Source organism: Chiloscyllium punctatum, chromosome 4 (assembly GCF_047496795.1).
Source record: "Chiloscyllium punctatum isolate Juve2018m chromosome 4, sChiPun1.3, whole genome shotgun sequence".
In the NCBI taxonomy this organism is placed as follows: Eukaryota; Metazoa; Chordata; class Chondrichthyes; order Orectolobiformes; family Hemiscylliidae; genus Chiloscyllium; species Chiloscyllium punctatum.
The window spans coordinates 83,152,635-83,179,236 of record NC_092742.1 but is presented as its reverse complement, the minus strand read 5'-3'; the positions used below and the strand labels follow the sequence as shown (position 1 = coordinate 83,179,236).

General features: G+C 43.3%; 1 protein-coding gene across 5 annotated transcripts in view; it reads right to left on the bottom strand.

Annotated features, from left to right (window-relative positions):
• Positions 1–26,602, bottom strand: part of smoc1 (SPARC related modular calcium binding 1) — a 242,888-nt gene that overhangs the window by 117,628 nt on the left and 98,658 nt on the right. For all 5 annotated transcript variants that reach the window (XM_072569186.1, XM_072569187.1, XM_072569188.1 and 2 more), the window contains exon 8: positions 11,279–11,468. In XM_072569186.1, coding sequence (XP_072425287.1) covers positions 11,279–11,468 — 190 coding nt within the window. The remainder of the gene's footprint in view (positions 1–11,278; positions 11,469–26,602) is intronic.

The following is a 26,602-nucleotide window of genomic DNA, read 5'->3' as shown; positions in this document are numbered from 1 at the left end:
CCCATCAGCCATGATTGAATGGCAGAGCGGACTCGATGGGCTGAATGGCCTTACTTCCATCCCTATGTCTTATGGTCTTATGGTCTTATATCACAACTTAATCTAGTCCAATCTGCCACCATTTGGCCCATTTCTCTCAAAACCCTTCCTACTCATGTACCCAACCAGATGCCTCTTAAATATTTCTACAGTCAGTTCTGCTATAACGTGGTAGTTCCGTTCTCGTGCAACCTCGTGCTATAAGAAAATCATGTAATAGCAGCATAATTTAAACTAATGAGGCAGGAATCGCGTTATAACCAATACACGCTTTAAAACTTTGCACTTTAGAAACACTGACCCAATTCATCAATTAATGTGAATTTGTATTAATGAAACGTGCATTATAGCAGAATGACCTGTAACCGTACCAGGCTCCGCCATTTCCTCTGGCAGCTCCTTCCATACACGCACCATCCCTTGGTCCCTTTTAAAGCTTTCCCCTCCCACTTTCAACCTATTCCCTCTAGTATGGACTCCATTACCCCGGTAAAAAGATCTTGGCTGTTCACCCTATTCATGCCCCTCATGATTTTATAAACCTCAATAAGGTCACCCCTCAGCCTCTGACACTCCGGGGAAAACAGCCCCAGTCTATTCAGCCTCTCCCTGTAGCTCAAATCCTTCACCCTCAGCAACTTCTTTTCCACACCCTCTCAAGTTTAACAACATCTTGCCTAGAGCAGGGTTAGGAAGTGACTCAAGCTGCTCCTGCCAGCTGCTCCATGGATCGGGTAAATAGGCAAAGTCTTTTCCCTGGGGTCGGGGAGTCCAGAACTAGAGGGCATAGGTTTAGGGTGAGAGGGGAAAGATATAAAAGAGACCGAAGGGGAGACTTTTTCACACAGAGGGTGGCACGGATATGGAATGAGCTGCCAGAGGAAGTGGAGGAGGCTGGTACAATTGCAACATTTAAAAGGCATTTGGATGGGTATATGAACAGGAAGAGTTTGGGTGCTGACAGGTAGGACAAGATTGGGTTGGGATATCTGGTCGGCATGGACGGGTTGGACTGAAGGGTCTGTTTCCATGCTGTACATCTCTATCACTCTATGATGACCAGAAGGAAGACAAAACTTCTGCATTGCCTCTCCAGGACTCCACCCGCTATCATCCACCACCTTCCCCCACCTCACCACCAGGCTATGAAATTCCAAGCTTTCATTTCCCTTTATATACCTAATAGATTCCAATTCATCCTATTTCTCTCTCCATCCATTTCATTCTCAATCCTCAAATGTCACTGGTTAAAGGACAGATACGGTCAGTCCCATGTACTTAAGAATTCTGAGCTAAGGGGGCACAAAATTGTCTCCCTGAACACACCCTTGACAGTCCCCTCTCCAACAATGTCCAACTGTAAATGCCTGTGTGGTAGAAAGTCACATATCTTGACTCAACTAGTTATAGCACAGCTCTGATGCAGAGCAGACTTGAACATGGTTCTTCAGGACCAGAGGGAAGGACACTACCACTGCACCACAAGACCCTTACAGGGTTCTGCATGCTTCTTCCATTGCAGAGTTGAACAAGATGGAAAAGTCAATTACCAATTTTCCAACCAGAAGAATGGACACCTCTTTGATGGGCTACTTTCACCTTGCTCTGACTGTACAGAATCATTCCATCACCAAAAACAGGCTAAAGTAGAGTTGAATCAACAAAAAGAAGCTGTACCCACTGCTTCCCCTAATGGTGGGGAAAGGGAGGGGCATAATCAAAGTTATTGCGTACTTAAGCAAAAGGTGGAATCCAAAATAGTTTGCTTTCAGTTCGAATCCAAGACATTCAGTTAGACAGATACTGTTATGACACAGCAGTGAATCCTTCTGCTAAATAAGCAAAACACCCAAAAAAGCTCACCTTACCTCGTAATCTGTTAAAGTGTAAGTGACAGTGTCTCTGTTCAGGTTGTCCTAGGACAGATGTGTTGTCCCAGTCGAAGTGATGCCCTTCTTCATCACTAGTGAGAGTGGGTCATGTCTTTTGGTGACTAGTTGGTGTTCTCTCACTAGTATCCTTACATACAGATGAAGAAGGTCACCACTTTGACTGGGACCACACATCGTACTAGGACAGGCCAAACAGAGACATGCACAGGAATTCCTCGAGGCTTGGCATTCAAACCAGAACTGCATCAATAAACACATCAATTTGGACCCCATTTACCAAACTCTGAGAAAAAGAACCAGAAATGATATCATCCACCTTACCAGACCAACACACATAAATAGAAAGTGGTCATAACACCAGCGCTTCAACAGAGGCTTACTGATGATGTACCTAGCATGGTGATGAAATGTCTGAAAACAAACCGTCCAGCTCAGTGAGCAAACACACAACCCAATCTTCATACCGCTCTTTGTGGATATCTAACAATTCCTTGAAATAAGCTTTTTTTGCAACCACTTTGACAACTTGCATCAAATCACTTTATTTTGGAAATCTTTCTTTCTAACATTTCCTTTGTAGCAGCAAGGTCAATCCTTGAACATTTCTCAGCAGCACTTGTTTCCGAGTATATATTATCCCAGTGGGAATGGTGATTCAAAGGATCTTCCATCTGCAAACCTTTCTTGGATTGTTCCATAATATGAGATTTCCTTTAAAGTACTCGACAAATAGGCCAGTCTATTGATTCTACAAGTATTATTTCAACAAATATGGTACTTTTAACTGTCAGTGTTCTGAAGAAGGGGCACTGGTCCTGAAATGTTAACTCTGTTTCTCTATCTACAGATCCTGCCTGTTTCTGCAGCAGTTTCAGATCTCCAGCATCTGCAGCTCGTTGCCTCACATTTAATTACTGTTTTTGCCTTCTTAGCCTACCAAGCAAGGATAACATCCATTATTCTTTCCCAGCAAGCTCATGTAATGGCCATCCTGAAGACTGATGTAGAAACATACAAAATAGCAGGAGTAGGCCATTAGGCCCATCAAGCCCACTCTGCCATTCATGACTGACCCTGACTGATCCTCCACCTCAACATGGGAGACAGTGAGCACTGCAGATGCTGGAGATCTAGAGTCCAAGTGTGTGGTGCTGGAAAAGCACAGCCAGTCAGGTAGCATCCGAGGATGCTAGATCCGAGGATCCAGGACCACACCCTTCGACTCAACACACCCACATCCCGTGGCACCATTAGCTTCTAGACATCTGTTTCATTCTTAAGTATATTCAGTGACTAGGCCTCCACATCAGTCTGTGGTAGAGAATACCACAGGGTCACCACCCTCTGACTCAAGATATTTCTCCCCTTGTTCTGGGCTCTGCAGCCTGGAGCAACCTCATCCCTGCATCCAATGTGTGCAGCACCGAGATAAGTTTATACATTTCAATGAGGTCTCTTTCCATTCCTCCAAACTCCTGTTAACACGGACTTAACTTTCACTTTAAAGCCACGAGTCTGGTTCAGCCTTAAGCACCTTTTCTGCACATACCCATCTGTAGGGAGAAAGGGAGGACTGCAGATCAGATTCGAGAGTGTGGTGCTGGAAAAGCACAGCAAGTCAGGCAGCATCCGAGGAGCAGGAAAATTGATTGTCAGACTGGTTGTCCCCTACCTGGTACCTCAGTGTATATGCCAAATTCTTCCCAGTTCTCCAACTCCTTTGCTTGTTAGTCTTTATCAACTTATCTTCTGACTTGTTTCCAGTGACTAAAACATCTTGATTATTAGGGCTTCTACATCTCATGATATTCCCACTTTGTTCCATAGTCCTTGTTCTTATCAAGCTACTACAAGATCAGAATTCTTTTTATAAGTTCACAATCTATCCATTGGCCATGCTGTCTTCCAGATCCACTTTCAGAATTTGTATTGCATTGTCTGGTCTTCTGCATCCTTAGGAGACAGTGAGGTCTGCAGATGCTGGAGATCAGAGTTGAAAGTGTGTTGCTGGAAAAGCACAGCAGGTCAGGCAGCATCCGAGGAGCAGGAAAATCGACGAATCAGAAAATCTGATTCCTGATGAAGGGCTCCGGTCCGAAATGTCGATTTTCCTGCTCCTTGGATGCTGCCTGACTTCTGTATCCTTACCTCATTTTGCCAATCCATGGATTCTACCTACTGTTTAGTCGGCATTTCTATTAAGCAGCTTAATGGAATGCTATCCTTTGTTATGAGGAATATCAAACAGTAATGATGGGTTACAGAGGAAATTAGTGAGATCACATTCAAATACCATGAATAATTTTGGTCCCCTTACTTAAAGGAAGGATATAAATGCATTGAAGACTGTTCTGAAGAGATTTACTAGATTAAAACCTGAAAGGAACAGGTAAGCTTATGAAGCGAAGTTGGACAGATTGGGTTTGCTTTCAGTGGAGCCTGAAACAATTGTGTGGAAGTTCATAAGATCCCAAAATAGATAACCTGGAAGTGCAGAAGATGTTTTCTCTTATGCGGGTGTTCAGAACTAGAGGACCCTGTTTAAACTTGAGGGCCACCATTTTAGGACACTAAACGAGCTTTCTCATCACATATCTCTCAGAGGATCATGAGACCTTTGAACACTGTGCTTCAGGAGGTGGTGGAGGCAGGGGTCATTGAATATTGTGAAGGCGGAGATAGATATATTCTTGCTAGGTGAGGGAATCAATGGTTATCAGGGAGAGGCAGGAATGTGGCACTTGAAACACAAACAGATTACCCATGATCATATTCGATGTCTGTGCAGGCTCGGGGACAGATCAGCTTACTCCCTATTCTGTACTTTCCAGTGGCTCACCATATAACTGTGTCTTTCATCCATTCACAGGTCCCTTCTGGCTTCTAGGTTACTTGGTGCAAATTTGCAGTGCATTGCCATCCTAAATCTAAAACAGAAAGAACTGGCAAATTCCTGAACCTTACCAGCCCTTATTATTTAAAGAATCTAAGTAATATATTAACCAATCCACTCCACGCATTGTGGATACGTATCCACTTTCCACGGTGGTGCAACTGGATGAGGCTGTGACTAAAATGCTCATTCCTGGGCTGAAGTTTTTTCTAACTAGTACAATGCCTTCTGCCTGATCTTTATCACTATCTTCTAGATCTTCCGTGTCTTGTATAGTTTTGAAAATCTTGCTATTCCATTTAGGACAATTATTGCATGATAATGTTTTGAGTCACATCTAAAATAACTGTTGAATGCAACTCAGGTTTTCCTTGTGTTGATTCTCATGCTCTTGTTCCCTAATTTCTCTGTGTGATACTTGCCAAGGGTATCACGTGAGCCATGCACATGTGACTAAAACTGTCCCCCTTGTTCCCCTGGCCACCCTCTTCTGTGAACGAAGGCAGTGGGATGACCGTGGCCCACTCCCTCAAGTGACCTGCCAACACTGTTCCTCACAACCCAGCTCCTAACTGGTCAACACATGTCCCTGATCGTGACTGTCCTCCCCCCTCCAGACTCTTCCCAACACAGATGAAGGACAGTCCATGACCCCCTCCCAGGAACACTGGAACACACCATGTGCAACGCCATCCCCAACCATACACAGGACAGGGCACAGGATGCTTGCCAAGTGCATGCTGGTAGGCACCAGGTGAATGCCTGCTGAGAGAGCAATGCTGCAGGGCTGGGTCCACTTGTGTAATGGCTTTCTTTCCCTGTGTAGTACCTGTACCCAATGCAGCCATTCACTGCTGGCTGCTGGTGCGCCCTCCCAGACCAGTCTACACCTGCATGCCTCCCTGAAAGTGGAGTGCCAATGCCCGTGGCGGAAGGGTACCTGCAGCTGGTGCTGGGAAGTTTGTATGGCTAGGTTGGGCTGATAATAAGCTGTTTAACAAGCAACAAAGAGCATCAACTAAGAACTTGCCATTGGTTAGCAAGAATCCTATCACACCACTTGAGAAAAGTGGACAAGGGACAGAGAGGTGGCCTCACTGTTGAGACAAGCCTTGCTGAACATCTCACGCAATCCTACTGCTCACCTCTCCAAAGCCCATATCATTAAAATCCTGATAAGATCCTAGCCTTAGATCCAAATCTTCACCTTTAGCCAAGAATCCTCTCCTCACAATGTCAATTCAAATCCAAGCCAATTGGTTTCTGGTTATCTGACTATGCCAATTGCCAATGCAAGACATGGCAGGATTGGGGAAGGCATGCTTGCCAAGTGCATTCTTGAATTTTCTTTTTTTTTTGTCTTTTTTTTCTTCTTTTTTTCTTTTTCTGTCTTTTGCAGGTTTCGGACACAGTGAAAAACAACAAGTGTGTAAATCTTTATTTATATTCCACCACCAGGAAGAAAGAAAACACCCGAGGGGCCAGTGACAAGCAGTGCCCGTCTCAAAGGGCAATGCTGTGTGATCATGGAAACGGTTTATTAACTATTCAGTCTTACAACTCCTTCCACACACCCGTTTCCCTTTTAAATCTACCCAGTCAATTGGTGAATCAACTAACCCCAAATACCTGCTTAGCTAATTGCTCATTATCCTCTGCTGACAGACCACAAACCGAGATTTTGTGGTGCAGTTAACTGCTCCAGAGATGTGGAATAATACCCCTCAACAGCTGGGTTAGAAAATACCTACATGCCACAAATGTAGAGTTTGAATTAATGCAATAGTGTGAAATAAGTGGTTTCAGCCATTTTACATGAGTGTGCTTAAATTAAAACTATTCCAAGGTGTACTTTGCGTTATTCATGCTTTTGTTCTGCAGAATTAACTGCCTCGAGTCTGCTGGTCGTTTCATTTTGGGAGAAGAACATTAATTCCCCTCCTGTTTACTGCTCTCCTGAAGTACTGATGCTTTCTGGTTTAAAGGTCCTCATGTCCCAGCAGCCTGACATTTCCATAGCTCTTGACAACGACTATGGGACAGCCTTGGAAATCAAGTTCAAACCCACCTTGGATGCACTGCCACACAAGCACAACTGGATAACCACAGGCAGTGACAATCCTTGCTGATCTCCCCAGTATCCCTAGACTGACAGCACAGAGGCTAACTGTAGTGATTCCTGTCGCAATCTCAGCACTGACCATCCTAATCTATGTGAAAGGGAAGGAATAATTTCTTATCCTTAGTGGCACTCGAGTAACGTAACTTGAGTCGTCCCAGATCAGTTAATACACAGATTACATCCAGATTAAAACACTGTCTGCTTTGTCCCAACCATCCAACTTAGCCTTGGAACAGCTGTGTCTCTTTTACCCATGTAAATATTTTCTTTTTTATTACACCAGCTCTCCTCTTTGAAAGAGCATACTAACTTAGCGGCGATTTGAGTTGAATTGCGCTGTGGAATTACACTAACTAGGGAAACACTTGAGTCTGTCCCAAATTCATTTCACATCGAGCCCCCATTGTCTGCAGAGAGAGAGGAGATTTTCATTTTGAGGTCAATTCAAACCTCGATCTCAGAGGTGACAGGATAATGTTCTAACCCTGAGTGTCACCCAGTCTCTCTCTATTTATGCTGCTTGATAAAAGACTTTTGTGATGCAACATCTTTCTCACTGGCTGTCCAGCCATTGGAGCTACTGTTGGAATAGTGCTTCAAGTTTATCATGCTGAGCTATGATAGTGCTGAAGAATGAAGCAACTCTACTTTGTGCACAGGCTCAATACTGAGCTTTGTTAAAGTGGGTGAGGTTTAAAATGGTAGACTCAAAAGTTTGAGCTCCCCTGCCTAGTTATGACAAAGCAGCCCAATCTATTCCAGTACTGTCAGCTTTTTTAGCTTTTAACATAACCACAAACCACTGCGACTGACAGATAAAACAATATTTTCATAATGGATCCAAAGTCATGTCAGAGCAGACTGTCTTGAAGTGCCACTGTTGGTAATGTACATCAAATTTTGGCTCAAATTAAAAGAGCATTTCTCTCAGAAAGAAAAGTACTAGTGCTAATATTGCACATTATGCATGTACATGCACGCACACATTCATATGCACACTTGTACTCACATAGACAACACACACACACATCCAGTAAAAGACTAAGAAATATTGGAAATTTTGAAACTGATCCTACTGGTAAAATAAAACCTTAGATGCAACTGTTGCCAAAACCAGTTTTATTTTGATCAGCTAGGCTGTGAAAATGCCTCTTTGTAAAGACATAGCTAATCTTCTGCAAGGTCATTCTTTCAGGCTCCTGCACTTGGCCAGTCATTCCCACGATAAGATTCTCAGAGAAGACAGTGCTGTAAACAAAGTCTCTCTGCTCGAGTGTTAATGAGCATTTATGTTCTCAATAATAATGGAGAGGTGAATCTGTAAATTATCTTGGGCATTCTAACCTGCACAAACACTGTCAAAGGTGCCCCACTCTTAACAAACTTGAAACAAGTTGAGCACTACCTCCATGTTCTGGGACATCTCAACTGCCATTCCATAGCTTAGAACGGCCATGTCAATACTGAAACCTTAATAAATCACTGAGCTATCACTGATTTTGTATGACAAGCATCCTTCTGGGAGACAATCTAGAATTCCTCAGTCTTGGCTAATATCCCATCTGACAGTCTTTCCCAGCTTATTCAAACCCTCAGCAGTGACAGGCTTTCCCCAAATGTCCAATGAAATGTCCCCTTTCCCTTTATCAAATTCCTCTCCCTGACCTCTGAATGGCATTGGCCCGTGTTTTATGAGTTCCCCCATGCACCAGCTATGTTTCTGCATCATAACCCAGCAATTATCCTCAATGCGTGGGTCATATTACCAAGTTTCACAGGTTATTTGACTGCAGTGTGCCTGACAACTAAGCAAATCTCATCCTTGCCCACCATCCACATACACACTCATTCACATGGACGCATTATACATACTCAGACACTCTGTCAGAATGGGAACTTTGCTTTTTTCTCGCTTTTGCCTTTGTCTAGCCTAGAAGCAGTCACAATTACCACAGTCAAGATTAGCATCGATCTGAACATTGGGCTATCCAGGCCTGTATGGTCTAGCCATTCACTGCCTCTGCTAATTACTCATCAAGGTCGCTGTAAGGGATATTCCTACGATATAGTAGACGATGCCTAACAATCGGTAAATGTAAAGACAGAATCTGTTCGCTGGCTGGCCGTTATGTCATAAAGTGCAGCAATGGCGTACAAACCAACAGAGACATTAACAATCATCAAATTAATCACTATCTTTCCAACATAACGGGCCATTCGTGGAAGAGACTGCTTCAACTTTCAATCAGTGAAAACAAATGCAACTGTGCAAGCAGCCAGTAAAGGTTAAGGCAACTCATAACACTGGCACATCCTCTCCTGTGAGATCTCAGGCATCGGCACTGGGTCCACTTTTGCTTTGCATTTATATAATTGATTTGGATGAGAATATAAGAGGAGTGTTCGGTAAATTAGCAGATGACGCCAACATTGGCAGTATAGTGGGCACTGAAGAAGCTTATCTAAGATTACAAAGACATCTTGATCAATTGGATCAATGGGCTGAGGAGTGGTGGTTGGAGTTTTATTTGGGTAAATCAAGGTACTGTATTGCATTTTGGTAATACTAACAAGGACGGGACTAATACAATTAATGGCAGGGCCCAGGGTAATGTTGGAGAACAAACAGACCTAGGAATTCAGGTACAAATTCCTTTGAAGTTTGTGTTACAAAGTGCCTTCATTGCTCAGACCTCTGAGTATAGGAGTTGGGATGACCATGTTGAGGTTGTACAGGTCTTTGTTGAGTCCTCTTCTGGAGTCCTGTGTTCAGTTCTGTCGCTCTGTTATAGGAAGGATATTGTTAAGCTGGAGAGGGTTCAGAAAAGATATACCAGGATGATGCCCAGGTTTGAGGTATAAAAATACACTGGAAAGACTGGGACTTAATCCACTGAAGCTTAAGAAGTTGAGAGGTGACCTTATTGAGGTTTATAGAACATCAGTGGCATATATTATGTGAATAACAAGGGTATTTTCCTTAGGGTGGGAGAGTTCTAACCGAGAGGGCATATTTTTTAAGGTGAGAGGAGAAAGGTTTAAAAAAGATATTAGGGGCAATTCTTTTTTACACAGAGATTGGTTCGTATTTGGAATGAACTGCCAGAGAAAGTGGTGGATGCAGGTACAGTTACAATGTTTAATTGACATTTGGATAAGTTCATGAATAGGAAAGGTTTGGAGGGATATGGGCCAAGCACAGCAGGTAGGGCTAGCTTAGTATGGGAACATAGTCGGCATGGACTGGTTGGACCGAAGGGTCTGCTTCCATGCTATGTGACTATGACAGTATCTCACATAACAACCCACTGCCTGTTTCCAGGAACTAGCACTCCTGTCCACGTATCTCGTGCCAGTCACCAAACTCCTGTCCAGGTAACTCATGTATATTTTTCCTGGTTATTGAGAGCTGGGGAAATCACAGTGATGGAAATCTGTGTGTCTGAACAACCAATTCTTCTGTACAAATGGGAAGGAAGAGCCAGATCAAAAGCAAATTCACCCGTCCCTTCCAGTACAACACAACTCATTAAAGCATTCTACTGCCTCATGTTGGTGTGGTGCAAGTTGGATACAGTGTTAGTTTTAACATGAAGGAACCACATCCAACCTTCAACTGCCTTCAACAGAAAAAGGCAGGGTAGATAAAGATAAACTACTCCCACTGGTTGTAGAATCTCGAACCAGGGGGCACAGTGTGCGAATGTAGAGCCAGACTGTTCAGGAGATATGTTAGGAGGCACAAACTCGGGAAAACATCGATTTCCCTGCTCCTCGGATGCTGCCTGACCTGCTGTGCTTTTCCAGTACCACACTCTTGACTCTAATCTCCAGCATCTGCAGTACTCACTTTTGCCTATATCTCCTGAACAGTCTGGAACTCTTGTCCACAAACAGCAGTTGGATGCTGGGTCAGTTGTCGGTTTTAGATCCAAGATAGAACCATTTTTTGGTGAGGGGAGTGATTCAGAGATATGGGCCAAAGGCAGGTTGATTGAGTTAGACCACAGACCATCAATGAATGGCAGAACAGGGTCAAGAGGTTGAATGGTGTACTCCTGTTCCTATGTCCCTGCGCCATTCAGTGTTTTAGTCATAATTTATGTTTCATGCGTAAAGAGAGGGTGTCAAAGACTTTAAAGAACGTCAGCAATCCTAAATATTCTGGTCCCTGTGGGAGAGAATTGAAAAGCATAACAACCTCTCGAGGGTCCGATGAGAAACCTGGAGCCGTTCCAGATGGGACCAGATCCAGCTCCAACATTTTAATTTTTTTTAAACAAACCATCTCCGCCCTTTCTGAGGTAGGCCGGAGCCTCGGGCTGCACTCACCGGGCGGACGTTCCAGGAATGGGGCGGCCAATGTCCACCAGGACACACCAGCAGTACCCGGTTGACTGATGGCATTGCACGGGTTTGTAGAGGCCCCCCCCAGCGCACTCGGGAATGAAGATGCCATCTCGGGGATACTGCCGGCTTTCCTCCAGGGCGGTCTGCCTCTCTTGGTCACAGGAAGGCTTTTCTATTTGGAAGAAGCAGGGAGAGAGAAAGCGAGAGAGAGAAAACGCTCAATAAACGTGCTTTGATTTCTCTGACCCAAACCGCAACCCCACCCCACCCCCAACCAACCTCAACAGAGGTTTACTTTCCAGCTGCCAGTCTTAATCTTATTTCAGTGCTTTCGGCCAAATAGCTTTCATGTCAGAGAATTTACTCTCTCCCCGTCCCAGAAGTTATCACATGTTGCTGGCTCATACACAGTGCATTGGGTCCAAGAGGAATGGGTCCATTGTTTTTCATGTTGTTAACTGACACAGTTCCAAAGGCTTTTGCTGACATGTGCCTACCAGGCCCAAGAGCAGGAACAAATGGCAGAAATATGAACTCCCTCCCTCCATGTGTAGAGGATGACTTGCTCAAACTAACGGCACTTTTTTAAATATAAACTGGGGAACTTATTTCTTTTGCCCGCAAGTTCGAAAATCCCTACAGTGTGTTAATAGGCCCTTCGGCCCAACAAGTCCACACTGATCCTCTGAAGACCAGTCCACCTACACCCATTCCCCTACCCTATTACTTTACATCCCATCCCTGTATTTCATACGGCTAATCCACCTAGTCTCTACATCACTGAACACGATGGGCAATTTAGCATGGGCCAACCCACCTAACCTGCATATCTTTGGATTGTGGGAGGAAAAGTGTATGAACCCACACAGACACAGGGAGAACGTGCAAACTCTACACAGACAATTGCTTGAGGCTGGAATTGAACCTGGGTCGCTGGTGATGTGAAACAGCAGTGCTAACCACTGAGCCACCGTGCCACACCAAAAGATGCATAGGTTATGCGGATTGGCCATGGGAAATTGCCCCATTGTGTCCAGAGACTGGAATTGAACCCAGATGCCTGGGGCTGTGAGGCAGCAATGCCACTAAGCCAAAATGCCACAGCGATATCCCTTTGAGGCAGTTTAAGGGAAACATCTCTGGACAGATTCTCTATTGTTCAACTCGATTCTGCACATTTAGGTTTCAAACAGAAACCTGCAAACTGGTGATGTTTGGGGTGTGCAGACAGGATTTGACGGGCTTGGGTGAATGCAGGGTCAATGTGTGCTTCCTCTTGATCAAGGAGTATAAAGCGTAGAGAAACCATCGGGGATATAGGGCATCTTCAAAGCCAAATCACTGATAATTGACAAATGCATGTTCAAGACAGTAGGAGCCATGAATTATAACATTAATTGCAATGTTACAATATTCTGCTAGGTTCCAGGAGCTCTGATTAAACTTCCACTGTTTACAGCCCTCTTGTGAAAACAGAAGCCACATAAAGCACTCCTTTCACAGATAAAATATCCATTATAATAAAAATGCTGGAGAGCTTCCAAAGGAAGTGTTGTAAACTGGGAGGGGATCCATTTAATTACTAGTTTCTGATTAATTATGCGTTTTTAATTTGACAGGCAGGAGAACGACTCTGGGGGCCTCATTCACGCTGCAATAATAGAACAGAAAAGAGCCAAAATTGGTGCCGTAACCCAATCCCCATTTGCACTTTGAACAATTGGGATCGTGTCTTTCCAAAACAGCAAGGCAACAAGGCCCTGTTCAGGACTGATCCAAGACAGACTGCGTTCTTACTCATTGTAGTCAGCTCTCCTTACCAAACCTTTCACACCTATGGGACATCTTGTCGCCAATGTATTAGCACACTGACCCTTGCTTTGTAGGCAAATATAAACTCCAATATGTGTCCGGCAAAATTCTAAAGATTTTAAATGAGGTGAATAACCTGTCGATCTCCTTTTGTTGGTTTTGTTTGAGGCGAAGTGTTGGCCAGGGAGATACAGGGTTATACAGTCTTCCTTGCCTACCTGTGCAGACAGATGCAGCTTAGTGCAACAGAAAGGATGCCAGGGTCAGCCCTCAGGAACATGCTGGCTGGAGAGGTCCACAAAACAGGGAGCTAGAGTCATTTACTCAAGCTGCTCATGAGTGGGCAAGCCATCAAGTGTCACTATACACTGGGGTTCTACCTAGCCCCGGTGTTGCAAAGGATGGCTCTGGCCTCGTTGAGGCAGAATGCTCTAAGTAGTTGGACTGTTCCCTATCACTTGTCGTTTGTGAAAGAAAGCACCTTTGACCATGGGTCCATCAGGGAGTGGTCAGCATATAGCACCCTTGAGACCCTACGGAAAAAAAGTGAGGGTGGATCTTGTCGTGTGGTTCCCTGAGCAGGCTGTCAAGTCATTTCGCAGAATGCCTCACCACCAGACCTTTCCAACAAGTGCCAAGATGTAGCTTGGCTCGTGGTGAGTAGGGCACTGCCTGTCAGATCCTTCATGCAGACCTGGTCTGTGTGTGACACTGCACGCTGCCCGAAAACCAGATGCGCTGATAAAAAGACTGTCACCCATCTCCCTCTGGAATGAGACTTTACAAAGTTGTGGAGTGAGATGAAGTGGTTTTTGTCGCGATTCATCCTGAGCAACTCTGCGACGCAGGAGTCTGTGCTCTATGGTCTGTTCCTGGGGGCACATCAAGACAAACATCAACTGTGCCTGGAGGACCATCACCTTGTTGAAAGAGGCTCTTTGGTCTGTCTAAAATGGGTTGTTCTTCCAGAGCAAGGAATTGACTGTGACAGAGTGCTGCAGACTGGCACATTCCAAGGCCCAGGAGTACATGCTGAGGGATAGACTAAAGCTTGGGGCAGGAGCCGCCAAAGCGCGGTGGGGAAAGACCACCGTCTGGTGCCTTTCTGCTGAAGTATAATAAGGTTTCCTTCAGTTGTTAGACCCTTTCAGGGCCTCTAAATGAACACAGCTTCCTGTGTCAGTAGAAAGTGCTGATCAGGACACAAGATCTGAGAAATGTCAAAATTCCAATGTTCTGTTTGTTTACCTTTCCTCTGCAAAGACTCATCAGAACTGATTTAGAACATGTCCATGTAAGTATAGCTGGTTTCATGAATAAAGTACATTTTTAAAATGACAAAAAGTTGCTCCTGATGAGTGGTCAAGTGGTCTTGATGAGTGATGACTTGATGGGCACATTGGAGAGGGCTGAGGGAAGCAGGTAAGGATAGCTGTGGATTTCCTCAAGCCTGGTCTGGACAACAAGAAATACCGATTATGCTCAGTACAATCTCCATGCTTCCACCAATGGGAGCTGTTTCTCCCTACAATCTACAATTGGCAGGAATTGAAGTGTACAGGTCACGGTTGTTGTACAGAGATGGGGACCTATGACGGAGTCGACATGAGGGCCTGTGACAGGTTGGGACTGACTTGTAAACAAAGTCAAGTCGGTTTGAAACACCCACAAGCCAAGGCCCAGACTCCAAACTCAGGGATGAGGGGGGGCTTGGATAAAAATTAGCATCAGCTCAGCTACACATGGCTGAAACACAATTAAACAAGACCACTTGACCACAAGGCCTATCAGGGAGGCAATGGCCTGGTGATATTGGCACTAAACTATCATTTCAGAGACTCCAGTAATGATCTGGAGACCAAGGTTCAAATCCCGCCATGGCAAATGGTGGAATTTGGATCCAATTAAACAATTGGAGTCAATCATCTAATGATAACCATGAAAGCAGTAGCACTTATCAATTAAAACTTCTCTGTTTCATTATAATGCCCTTCAGGGAAGGAAATCTGCCACCCTTATCTGGTCTGGCCTATATGTGTTTCCACAGACTCTTAACTGCCCTCTGAGCGATGGCAAGAATTTCTGGCCTTGCCAATGATGCCCACATTCCATGGTCACCTAACTCCAATGTGCCAACATGCACGCAAAGTGCCAAGAGATGTTCTAACGCAAGCCAAAATTCTACACTTGTCTTTAACACAGCTGTACCTGAGGTGATGTGGGTCATTGAAATAACGCACAGTTATTGGGAAAGAGAAGAAGCTGAGGGAAGAAATTAGAGGAATTTCTGATCTTGGACAGTCCAGTAAATCTATCCCTGTTATATGGCACATCGTTCTGGCTTCTTACTGTCTTTCACCAGCTTAACACTGAATCAAGGCCCCATCTGCTGCTCCATTCTGTCTTAGACTTTTCAGGTGGGCTTTAAAGTCCCATCACATTATTGAAAGAAAAGCAGGAGGATGTCTGGGCCTACATTTTTCCACTATCACTAAATGTGTATAGACATGAAGGAGGCTACATCATGCCCAGACTGGCTCTCTGAAGGATCCATCTACCTAGTGCTACCGCCCTACCTTCTCCCAATGGCCCTGAATATTCCTCCTTTTCAGATAATACCCCCCTACGAAGCCTCAACTGAACCTGTCTTCACCACACCTTCCAGCAGCAAATTCCCAGACCCTAGCCACTTGCTACTCGAAAAGGGTTTGGTCTGTGACTAAATTGTTTCTTTTCCCAATTATATTAACATTGCCCCCACTTCCCCTTGATCCTTCCCACATTTGGAACAGGTTCTCCCTATCTGCTCAGTCCAGACTGCTCATGATTTTAAACACCTCTACTAAAGCTCCTCTCAATATTTTCCAAGGAGAAGAGTCCCTGCTTTTCCAATCTATTTGTAAAACTTAAGTTCCTCAAACCCTGGAACCATTCTCTTGAATATATTCTGCACAGTCTCTAATGTCTCCACAATCTTCCTGCAGTGTGGTTTCCCAGAACTGGATACAATGCCCCAGGTGAGGCTGAATTGGTGTTCTATACAAGCTAAACAGAACGTCCTTGTTTTTATATTCTGTGCCCCTTTGCAACAGAACCTTCATTAACTGCGCAACATAATTTATAAACAAGCCACATACTCATTCACCTCATTGTTGCCAAGAGGGTTTCACTGAGTGATAAGTAGTTACCACAGTGATCACAATCCAGTAATCAGATTTTTTTTTTGGCTGAGTATGTGAACAATGCCATTTAATGCAAGTTTGCCTTTTCACACTCGAGCTCCCTTCTTACCCCACATGAAAAACATGGAGAGTTGAAGGAAGCAGGCAGTGGGCCATCAAGGAATGGTGTACGACACAGGGGGAGCTAAGTAGGATGGTTAAACATCAACAAAACAAGTGTGCAATGTGATTCCTAAAATCATCATGCTTAAAGTTATAGAGTAGTACAGCACAGAAACAGACCCTTCAGTCCAACTTGTCCATGCTGACCAGATATGCTAAATTAATCTAATCCCATTTGCCAGCATTTGGCCCGTATCTCTCTACATCTTTCCTATTCACATACTGATCTACTTGTCAACACTAAAACACTCCTACAACATTCAACATAGGTTGTTCTGAAGTGGTCATATGACTTACAGTCACACAGTAATACAGTTAGATAGAACCTAGACATGAGGTAAATATGAAAACCATTGTAAAAGCAGTTTTCACTGGAGTTCCAGGGTCAGGTAATAATTGTGTCTTTTGGAAAGACAATGGTTTTCACTATTGTTGAGGATTATTACATTGTTACCCCCTCTTCCCTGATCCAGGCTAAACAGGATTGAACTAATCTGAGTGTCATACCACATATTTCTCCAAGTCTTCTGAAATGTTGCTCATCTCTGCCTTTACATGAGTTTACCTCCAACTGAATTCGAGTCACGTTATTGTCAAATACAGATGCGATCACTCCAACACCCTCCTTTGTGACCATATATTAATCCACACCCTCCAGAACCTTCCATTCATCCAAAGTGCAGTTTCTCACATCCTACACCCCAATTCTTCCAATGAAACACACTTACAATTTTCTTCCAAAACTCTCAACAGAGACTTGCTACATCTGCAATCCCCTAAAGCAATAAATTCCCTCCCAATATCTATGGTCCTCCAACGATGGCCTCCTGTGCACTTCAGCCCACTATCAAGTGTCTATCTCCCAGTTGTTCCATCCCTCCATCTAATTCTCTCATCTCATGTCTTCTCCATTGTCTGGTAAAAGCCAATTCAGAATCAAGTTTTGGACCAGTTTTTCAAATTTCTCTCTTTAGTTCTGCTTCTATTCGTCTCCTGAAAAGTGTCTTGAGTTGTCTTGATATTAATGCAAGTTGTTGTTATTGTGAGACAGAGGACACCATGGGCCAGTGGCACCATCCCAAAATGGCTTGGACTCTTAAACGATTCTCTTCCTTCTGACATTCACAAGGGACAGGAGGAGATAGTATTAGCTTAGAAGGGGAAGGACTCTGATCCATTTCTGAAGAATCAAGAAGAATCACAAAACACGGTGCCAAGGTTCACTGGAAATCTTAGAAAAACGGTAAAAGGATGAAATCCTAATATTATTATTCCATAGACTGTCACACAGAAATATTAATGTCACATTAATCAGTATCTCAAATCCATTTGACCATCTTTGGTCCAAGCTCTTTCCCACCAAAAATCCTGAATGAACAAAAATCTACCAAAGTATTCACAGCTAGATATGAAGAGGAGCACCAAAAACAACATGAGAGGTAAAACAAGTGGCAGAATACGAGACAGTGGAATGTTGCGATAAACAGGAAGATTTTCTCAATGCACTGGCAGCATTGAAACCTTCAGTCTTTTTATAAAGAACCTCCTTCCTTTCCTATCCAGCAGACCAAAGAGATCCACCTTCTCTCCACATCGTGGCTCTCAATGGAGTGAACAGGGGAACAGAAAAATTCTCTGTTGTTACCTAAACTTAACTGCAAACACTACAATAATCCTGTAAAAAGGAGCTTTGACCTCAGCATAGGATTTAATCAACTGGAGGAAAGTAAAATATTAAATCTTAATTATTTCAGGGAGGTGGAAATGGGCATTTATTTGGCACATAAAACATACATAGTTGACTGAAGACCAGTGCTGTGTTCTGCTAATACTGAGCTTTGACTTGATGGCTTCATTGTACAACCCAGTCTTAACTGATCATTCATGAGTTATTACTCAACAATGCGTTTTGCAATAAAATCACCTATTTCAACAACCTCACTTGCAATGTTAGATCACACTAGAGTTATGGATGATGAAAGACTAAGTAGAAGCCCAAATGAATATCTCAAACCATTCTCTTTGCAATATTCATTAATATTTATTTTTACATTATGCTTATGCAGGAAATGATAAGGTATAAACATTGTAAGTAATTTTACTAAATCTTGTGATTTGCTATATGTTATTACCATTGTAAAATGTTCATTGGTTGTTTGAAATTAACGGCCCATGTCTGTGCAAAATCAATCTTTCTCTTAACGTCCTTTCTTCACAGAGGGAAAAAAATTGCAGGCTAAAGCAGATCATGAGCAATTAAGTTCTGTCATATTGGCAATAAATTTTAACTGATATTTATAGATGGCTAACTATTTTTATGGCACAATTCCACGTGCATTTTACGTGCCTCAGTCAAAACTATTTGGTAACTTAATTTATTGAGGAAGGCAATTACAGTTTAACTTTGTTTGCAGACATCACAAGAGTTTGCATCTGTATTGTGTCATTAGCAGATGAAAACGACCCGCAGAGCATCATGGAGGCATCATTGAAAAAAAGGAATTGATGCCAAGCCAAAGAAGCAGAAGAAGTTCAAGAAGGTTGAAGGAGACAGTGAGAGAGAGAGAGATGCAATTCCCTAAAGTGCTGAAGGCAAGGCCACTTATGGTACCACACAGGCAATGTACAAGAAGACAGTTCCAATAAAATAGACAGTCCAGGGCAGAAGGGTGTCATAGAGCTGCAGAAGATTACCAAAATAGAGAATAACATGGTTTCGACCCAAACTAGATAATACCATGAAAGTGCATGTTTTCATCTCTCTTTCTCCTCATTCCTCCCTCCCTTCTACTCTGACACCTCTTTCCCTCTCCCCATACTGCTCCCATTAGCCTCCTATGTTTGTACAAACAAATAATTTCCAAGTAGGCATGACCACAGTTTGTCAAACAATAAAAATGTCTTCAAAACCGTCATAGTTTAACTCAGGTCATAAATTTGAGAGGTTTAGAATGTTTACAATCTCACAAGGGCTGTACATTCTACACAAACTTTTGTTGTGACAGAATGGGCACAACATATCTGTACATTCAGCACTTCAGCGCAACGTGGTTACATAACACCATATATTTGCTGCTTCATAGAAACACACACACACATACACACAAACTCAGAACGCACACACAGCAGAAACTGGAACTGGCTAGATAAAGCCATCAAAAGCTTCAAAAGTGTTTTATAAAGCTTTTATAAATGGAAAGAATGGTCAAAAAGTCTTGTGTTTATAAAGCACCTTTCACAATATCAGGATGATTCACAGCACTTTGAAAGCCATGTAAGGGTTTCTGAAGTGTGGTCGTTGTTGTAATGTATGTAGCAGCTAACTAAGTCTTTGTCTTGAACAACAGTGTAGATGGTAACATCAAATAATTTGATTTAGCAGATATTAAAACAGGGATACATTTTGGTTGGGATACCAAGGGGACATTCTTGAAATACTTCAAAATATCCTTGAATATCTATCTAAGAGAGCAGATGGGGACCCTAATTGAAGGCCCATCTGAAAGACAGTACCAAGAACCCAGTAATATTGATATCTGAAGATCAAGTGTTTTTTTTCTAGTGACTGGTGTGGGATGGGAGGCTCCTGTATTTTGGTCAGATTAAAAGATCTTAGTCCTAGGAAGATGAGCTGTAGGCAGAAACTGTGGGAGAATTGCCTCAGACTTCCAGTTTTTGTTTTGCAATGATTGGAGGGCGACAATGGCATTGTAACAATGTCCCTGGATTATTAATCCAAAAACCAAATCCAATATCTCGGGGCATTGACTCAAATCCTACCAGAGCAAGTAGTGGAAACTAAATTCAGTTAATAGAAAGTCTGCACTTATAAGTTGGTCTCAGTAATGGTGACCGTAAAACTACCGTCAATTGCTATAAAAACCTTTTGATTCACTAATGTCCTTTGGGAAAGGAAATCTGACAGGAATCTCAGGACTTGGGACCTACAGCTATGTAGAATATCCTTCAGAGGAGGTTAGGCTATATCTGTGAATTTGCAATCGATCAACCTTCTGAGAAATGACAGTCTGGCCATTTAAAAGGTTTATATCCCTGATTCCCACTTTGTGTATTTAAGCAGGAGTCTGGTCTGCTGCAATTTATTTGTAATTCCAAGCAGATTTACAATTTATTCATATACAATGAATGGAATGAATTCTGTTTTTGGGGGGATGCTAATTAGACTTTGTATTCTTAGGAATTGAAGAACTGCTTTGTGATTAAGCCAAAGCTCTGTAGATATAAACTATAAAATGCTCTTAGTTCCCATGTTCCTTACGTGCTCGATAAGTAGAGGGGAACTGCACTGTTGTAGCTGCTGTTTAGACAAGGGAGAGTCAGCAGGAAGGAAAATCAGTCAAAAAGAAGCAAGGTTTGAAAGAGAGAGAGGGCATGTCAGAGAAACGGTGATTCAGAGGATAAGGGTTGAAGTTGCGGTGGAAGAGAATCAGAGAGCGAGACTGAGTCAAAGGGTGTGAGTCAGGGAGCAGAGAGTCAGAGACAGCAACAAGTGAAAGATAGAAAGACAGAGGCAGTAAATCAGAGGGATAGAGTCAGATCGGAGGGAGTCATGGAAGGGAAAATGTTAGCGAAGGAGTTACAGGGAGGGAATGAGTCAGTGGAAAAGACTGAGTCAGAAGACGTAACTCAGAGTGAGACCATAAGATATAAAAGCAGAACTAGGCCATTCAGCCCACTGACTCTGCTTCCCCATTCTATGAGATCATGGTTGAATGGATAATTCTCAACTTCACTTTCCTACCTTTTCCTATAATTTTCAATTCCCTTTACTGATTAAATATCTGTCTACCTTTGCCTTGAATACTGAACTAGATTTGACAGCCCTTTGCAGTAAGGAATTTCACAAATTCATCAGGCTCTAAGAGAAGAAATTTCGCCCTATTGCTATCTTAAATGTGTGATCCTCATTCTGAGGTGATGCCCTCTAGCCCTAGACTCTCTCACAAGGGGGAACAACCTGTCAACACCGATTCTGTCCAGTCCCTTAACAAGCTTGCATATTTCAATAAGTTCCCCTCTCATTCTTCTAAATTCTATTCAGTACAAGCCCAACCTCTCTTCATAAGACACTCCATCCATAGCCAGTGTTTGCTTCATGAAAATCAGCAACTTTGGCAACTATAACTTTGGCTCCTTCATCCAAGCCACATATACAAACTGTAGAATGCAATGCTGAGTTCCCAGCAGTGATCCCTATGGCATGCTATTCATTAAATCTTGCCAACTAACGAAGGACTTATTTAATTAGTTAGCCAATCTATTTTAGATTAGATTAGATTACTTACAGTGTGGAAACTGGCCCTTCACCCAACAAGTCCACACTGACCCGCCAAAGCGCAACCCACCCAGACCCATTCCCCTATATTTACCCCTTCACCTAACACTACAGGCAATTTAGCCTGGCCAATTCACCTAACCAGCACATTTTTGGACTGTGGGAGGAAACCGGAGCACCCGGAGGAAACCCACGCAGACATGGGGAGAATGTGTAAGTTCCACACAGTCAGGTCAGTCGCCTGAGGCGGGAATTGAACCCGGGTCTCTGGCACTGTGAGGCAGCAGTGCTACCCACTGTGCCACCGTGCTGCCTATTATACGTGGCAATATGATACATCCTACACTATGTGCTTTTTTATTGTAATAACCTTTGCCGTGACATCTTATCAAATGCTTATCAAATCTAAGTTTAGAACATCCTCCAGTTCTCCTTTATCCACAGCACATGGTACTTCCTCAAAGAGATCAACAAGTTGGTTTACCATGGCTTCCCTTTCACAAACCATGTTGACTTTGCCTGATTACCTTGAATTTTTCAAACAGGCCTGCTACATTGGGGCAGCATGGTGCCTCAGTGGTTAGCACTGCTACTTCACAGTCTCAGGACCCATGTTCAATTCCAACTCTCTCCCCAAGTCTGCATGTGTTTCCTCTGGGTGCTCTGGTTTTCTCCCACAGTCCAAAGATTTGCAGGTTAGGTGGATTGGCCATGTTAAGTTGCCCATAGCGTCCAGGGATATGCAGGCTAGGTGGAAATGCAGTGTTACAGGTAGGGGGGAGGGTTGATTTGAACTCGATGGATGAATGGTCTGTTTCCACACTGTAGGGATTCTATGTGACTTTAATAATAGCTTCTCACATCCTCTCTTTAACAGTTGTTAAGCTAATTAGCCAGTAGGTTGCTTCTGTCTCCCTCCTGTTTTAAGTAATGTAGTTGCAATCACTATTTTCTAATCTAATTGAAACTTTCCTGCATATGGAAAATTTTGGAAAATTAAAACCAAAGCACTTATTTGGCTTAACCAAAGCATTCATGTCACAAATCACTTATTTGAAGACCTTGGATGAAGTCCATTAAATCCATGGCATTTGTCAGCCCACAGCTCCAAGGATTTTCTCAGTACCACTTCACTGGTAATTGTAATTTTATTCAGTTCCTCCTCCACCCACTTCCACTTCCTGATTTATAGCCATTTCTTGGATATTACTGGAATTGTACACAACAAAGACCAATGCAAAACATCTGCTCGATTCATTTGCCACTTCCTTATTTTCCATTATTAATTACCAAACTCATTTTCTATGGGACCAACATTCACTTTGTTAACTCTGGTCTTTAAAAATCAAAATCTATAGAAACTCTTCCAATTTCTTTTCACATTTCTTGCTAGCTTTCTCACAAGCTCACATTGTTCCCTCTTTATTCATCTTTTGATCATTCTTTGTTTATTCCTTTACAATCTGTCCAATCTTTTGACTAGTGGCATATGCTTGCCCAATTATACGCTTTTTCTTGAAGTTTGATATTATCTTCAACCTTATTAGTTAATCAAGGATGTCTTTGGAATTTTTTTTCTTTCTGGTTGGAATGTATTGATTTGTGTTTTTTGATATAAATTCTTAAATGTCTGCCACTGTATTAACCTAATTTGTCAGTTCACTTTAGTTAGCTCTGCTTTGCACATATTTAATCGCTCTTGTGTAAGTTTAAGATACTAATCTTGAACCCTTTCTTGTACTAACTGTTAACAGAGGAATGTTAGGATTACACCCTTTGTGTTCATGATTTCAAAGTCAGTGAACCTCTGGTAATTCATGTGATAATGTAGACCTCGCTGACAAAACTGGCATTTCTTGCCCTCGAACTGATTTAGCATTCCAGGCTATAGCAGAGGGCATTTCCGAGTCAGCCAGACCAGATCAGGGCAGTAGATTTCTTTCCCTAAAGGACATTATCGAGCCAGATTGGCTTTTATGACAATGGTATTCAATCAGCTGCAATGGTGGGATTTGAAACCATTTACACGAAGCATGAGCCTGGATCTCTAGATTACTCATCCAGAGACATTAGCATGGTACAACCATCTCCCCTTGTGTGATGAGCAATGTCTACGCGGTTGGGCAGCAGGTCCTGGGGCTGGCTTCCCCGGCCCAGACTCACAGGCTGTGCCAAGGCTCCAGGTCCACAGCTAGGCCATGGGTGCCTGAAGAAGCGGAAGTATTGGCAAACAGGACGGCGGATAACCAGTAGCAGTGGCCGGAGGAGCATTGGATGGGGTTCAAGTCAAATGGATCCCATATAACACAGGTCCACGGCTACAACTTAGACATGGCAGCCATGTAGGCCTATAACTGGGAGCCCAGAGGCCATTACAGAGACCCAGGAACCTGTTTCAGAGGCTCTGACCAATGGCGAGCAGCGACTGGAGGAGCAGCGGAGGAGGAACAAGAAGAAGAGCGAAAGATGAACTCTACTGTAGTAAAATCTTGCATTATGTTCAAGATGGCACTGGAGTGTGGTGACACTTTGTGTCGAACACACAAAAAAAACACTGCAATTTTGATACACGTGACAATAAATCTAAATCTAGTGGTGGTGATGCCCTGGAGTCATACACAAAACTGCACTTGCCAGGGATAAGAGAACGACAGCCCCCGACCAAAGTAAATTGTGTTGCAATCATGTTCAATGCACCCTCACTCACCTATAACCTTCCCGACATCTACCTCCCCACAAACTCAGAGTCAGCTTATCCCGTGAGTACATATGCAAACAGAGCAGAAAGGTCTCCAGCCCGAAGCAAGCTGTTTCCATTAAGGATGGTGGTCAGGGCACTGCAATTAAACTTAGAGGCGTGGGTTAGGCAAGGAGGGAAAACAAATAGCTGCTGTTCCTCATCCTGGCTTCATGATTGGCAAAGCCTCAGATACCGAAGGATGCAGCAAGACTCGGATAATGATTCAGGAATCCATACTCACTCAGAGTCTTTATAACAAATGCACTTGTCGTTTGCATTCTCTGGGCATAAAACGCAGTCTAAAAACATGCCCGCCACAAATCCCAATAAAGATCCTCAGATGCAGTTGCAGAAATAGCCCATTCAGCCCATTGGCTTATGAGATCATGGCTGATCTGATCATTCCACCTGTGATCTCAGACAGTCAGATAAAGGTCAAAGGTGACCATTAGTGTCCTGAGGACTTCTGGAACAAGTTTTGACTATATGTACTGGTGCATGCTGAAAGCGGAGCAGGTTATGTTAGCAATCTAAAAGGAAGCCACAGCAACACTGCAGCACGGGTCAGATACATAGCATACTCTGCTGTGCCCTGTAGTGTGATCAGTGGCTAAGTTGGTAGCACCCTCACACTCGAGTGAACACCCAACAAATCTCACTCAGACACTTCAACACGAAAATCCAGAAGTAAGGAATGCTGCACTGCTGAGTGGGTGGCAGCATTCAGACGCAAATGAGGGTCCTGCCTACACTCTTGGTGGACATATCAGAACTCATTACACTGTTCCAGAAAGATGCAAGTGGATTTCTCTATTGTCTTGGGCAATAGTTTGCCGTCACACTGCTGTATGTGAGGTGTTTCCGAACAACTACACTATACTTGAAAAGTACTTGTTCAGAATTCCTGAGGTCCTGAGAGGTATTACATAAATGCATGTCTTCCCATTATTAAGGTCATTCCAAAAACAAGTCACCAAGTCAAATTCTTTCATTTCCCAAATCACCCTAACAGCCTCTGTGCATGAGCTCAGTGCCAATTTCAGCCACATTCAGGGCAGCTCTGTACTGCTTCTAGTTTGAAGTGGGCAACTCAATTTACTTTGGGCCAGCAGAGAGCAGCCTAGGATGGAACAGAATTGAAGCTCAGAGGCAGAAGGCAAGTTCGGCCTACCCTATCAATAAGGAACATTCTCAAGAATGCTCTCCTTATCAATCACCAAGTCACACGTTATTTCACCTCAACCGTCTATTCCTTCAAAGTATTGGTGCACCCATGTTCGTCATGATTAGATTGCAGAGATTATTAACATGACAAATTATAACTATCATCACCACCACAGCTCAAAGGAAATCTACAAAGCCAGGGTTCCTAGAACCAACAATACAATAAAGAGGATTTTCTGCAGCTTCTCCTTTTGCCGGCTTGATGGGTTCTGAGACATGTGGGCAAGTGGTGCTCAGAAGTTCAAGTAGAATGGAGGTCGGGGGTTTGTACACTTCCCTGGCTTCACTTTTGCATGTTCCCAAAAATATCTCTCCTTCTTCAGCTAGCCATGAGCTCTGGTCTCCCATGAGTTGGCTGATATGCTTGACCTCTGCAGAGATGCTTTGACAATCACGCTAAACATTGCTTCTCTGTTCTTCTTGGATTATCCTGCCACAACTGAGCTCCAAGAGTAGTTGCTTCAGGAGTGTGGCGTCAGGTATATGAGCAACAGGCCCCACCCTGTGGAGCTGGCTTTCAGGGATATATTTTCTTCCTCATTCTAATTCAGAAAGGAATGTTTTGATACTTATTTGAGGAAAGATGTAGTGGCATTGGAGGCAGATCAGAGGAGGTTCACTAGATTGATCCCAGAGGTGAGGGGCTTGTTGTATGAAGAGATACTGAACAGTTGAGGCCTATACTCACTGGAATTTATAAGAATGAAAGGAGATCAAGTTGAGATATTCAAGAAGATAAAAGGTGTGGATAAAGTAGATACGGAGCAAATGCTTCCCTTGTGGGGCACTCTAGGGTAAGAGGTCAGAGTCTTAGGATAAGGGATATCAAATATCCAGAGCCGAGGAGAAACTATTTCTGCCACAGAATCTATGGAATTCGCTCCCCCAAA